We start from the raw sequence: 1,675 nt of genomic DNA, 5'->3' as shown, positions 1-1,675 counted from the left end.
TCCCATCCCCAGCGAGGAGATGGCAGCAGCACGTCTCGGTCAGGGGTGCCACACCATGCACCCAGCACCCATTTGTCTGAGCCTCCCTGGCTGGGACTAGACCCCGAGTTTGGAAACCCAACAGCGCACAGGGTCAGGGGAGCACCTAGCGCTCAGGTGGCTTTATCCACCCACCATCAGCCATGCTTCACCTGGCCTACCTGAGTGCCAGCTGCAGGGGCAGGAGGACGGGGACAGCCCCTTCCCCCTGCGGCACACGCAGGAGCAAGCGGGCGAGAGCAGAAGACAGCAGAGGAAGCAGCCAATGCAAGTTTGGGTTTATTTCACAGTGCAGGGGGAGAAAACCGGACAAACCGAGCTATAGCTGGTCGCTGAATTTAATGGCTTTGACTTTGAAGTCCCCCTCCACAGCCAGGTACTCGATCCTCTCCATGCCCAGCCGATTCGGGAACTGGAACTCCGCCTCGGGCACCTTCACACTTGCCTCTGTCTCGTTGAAGGAGATGCAGATCTGTGGAGAGCCACGAGAAGGGAGGCTAACGCATCGCTGCCCGCTGCCTCCAGTCTGGGTGCTGGGCAGAGGAGGGGGCTGCTGGGGGCAAGGCCACGCTCCCCAGCTCAGCCTCCCGCCTGCCCAGAGGCACGGAGGGGAGGAGGCTGGTGGCTCTGCCCCAGGCCAGCTCCAGGCTTCTGCAGGGAAGGGATGAGACGGACCCAGTCTGAGCTGGTCGGTGTTTTAATGGCACACACCGCCCTGGGGCCTCACCTCGATCTTGTCGCCTTGCTGGAAGGGAAAGTCAGCCTTCCTGTCCTCCTCACCCCACACGCCGTCCTCCTTCGAGTTGCAGACGATGGTGTTGACATCCCCGTGGCAGTCGAAGCGAGGGTTGAAGTGCAGCATGAGGTTCCCGCTGTCCCTCCCCACGTTCACAGCAAACCTGGGACACGGTGGGGCGGTGTGAAGGGGGAGCCTGCTCAGCAGCTCCAGCAGCCCAGCAGGAGCTCAGGCCTCCCCGGCACCGCAGCAGCCCAGCAACCATGGGTTGAATTGCAGCATGAGGTTCCCGCTGTCCCTCCCCACGTTCACAGCAAACCTGGGACACGGTGGGGCGGTGTGAAGGGGGAGCCTGCTCAGCAGCTCCAGCAGCCCAGCAGGAGCTCAGGCCTCCCCGGCACCGCAGCAGCCCAGCAACCATCTCCTCACTCACCCTTTGGCATCCGACAGGATCTTCCCTTTGAGTGTGTTGTCCACCGGTCCCGCCATGTCACAAGCCACAGGAGTTATTCTGGCCCAGGGCGAGCCTTCCCTCCCCTCAGGTCAGCGGTAACACAGGATTAACGACAGTTACGGAGCTTTCCCAACACTAGGTCTCCCCCCTTCCCTAGGGGGGTCCCCAAGCAACAGCAGCCACCCAAAAAGTTTCTCTTGACTTCAAGCAAGGGGTCGGTGGAGCCCACTTCTGTCTGCAGAGATGCTTGGTCTTTTTCCAGAGAGCCAGCCACATCGCCACAAGACCGCACTTACCATCACCAGCCCCCCCGGGCTGCGAGGACATCCCTCCCTGCTGCCCGGGCCCACCCGGCGACACTCCGCTGCGGCTCACCCCTGCTCCCCGCTCTGCCCACGCACAGGTCGGGTTACCCGGTCACTAACCCGCTTACCGGGGCAGAATTA

The 1,675-nt window shown here is 62.5% G+C and overlaps 1 protein-coding gene across 1 annotated transcript; it reads right to left on the bottom strand.

Annotated features, from left to right (window-relative positions):
- Nucleotides 1-300: 300 nt before the first annotated feature.
- On the bottom strand, nt 301-1,264 carry LOC104493340 (16 kDa beta-galactoside-binding lectin-like). The gene is made up of 3 exons (XM_010135999.1): nt 1,209-1,264; nt 767-938; nt 301-511 (listed from the first exon to the last, which is right to left on the bottom strand). Exons 1-3 carry the CDS (start codon nt 1,262-1,264, stop codon nt 359-361), a joined length of 381 nt encoding a protein of 126 aa, XP_010134301.1. The 3' UTR covers nt 301-358.
- Nucleotides 1,265-1,675: the final 411 nt, after the last annotated feature.

This window comes from Buceros rhinoceros, unplaced genomic scaffold (assembly GCF_000710305.1).
Source record: "Buceros rhinoceros silvestris isolate BGI_N320 unplaced genomic scaffold, ASM71030v1 scaffold18695, whole genome shotgun sequence".
In the NCBI taxonomy this organism is placed as follows: domain Eukaryota; kingdom Metazoa; phylum Chordata; class Aves; order Bucerotiformes; family Bucerotidae; genus Buceros; species Buceros rhinoceros.
This window is presented reverse-complemented; position numbering and strand designations above follow the sequence as displayed.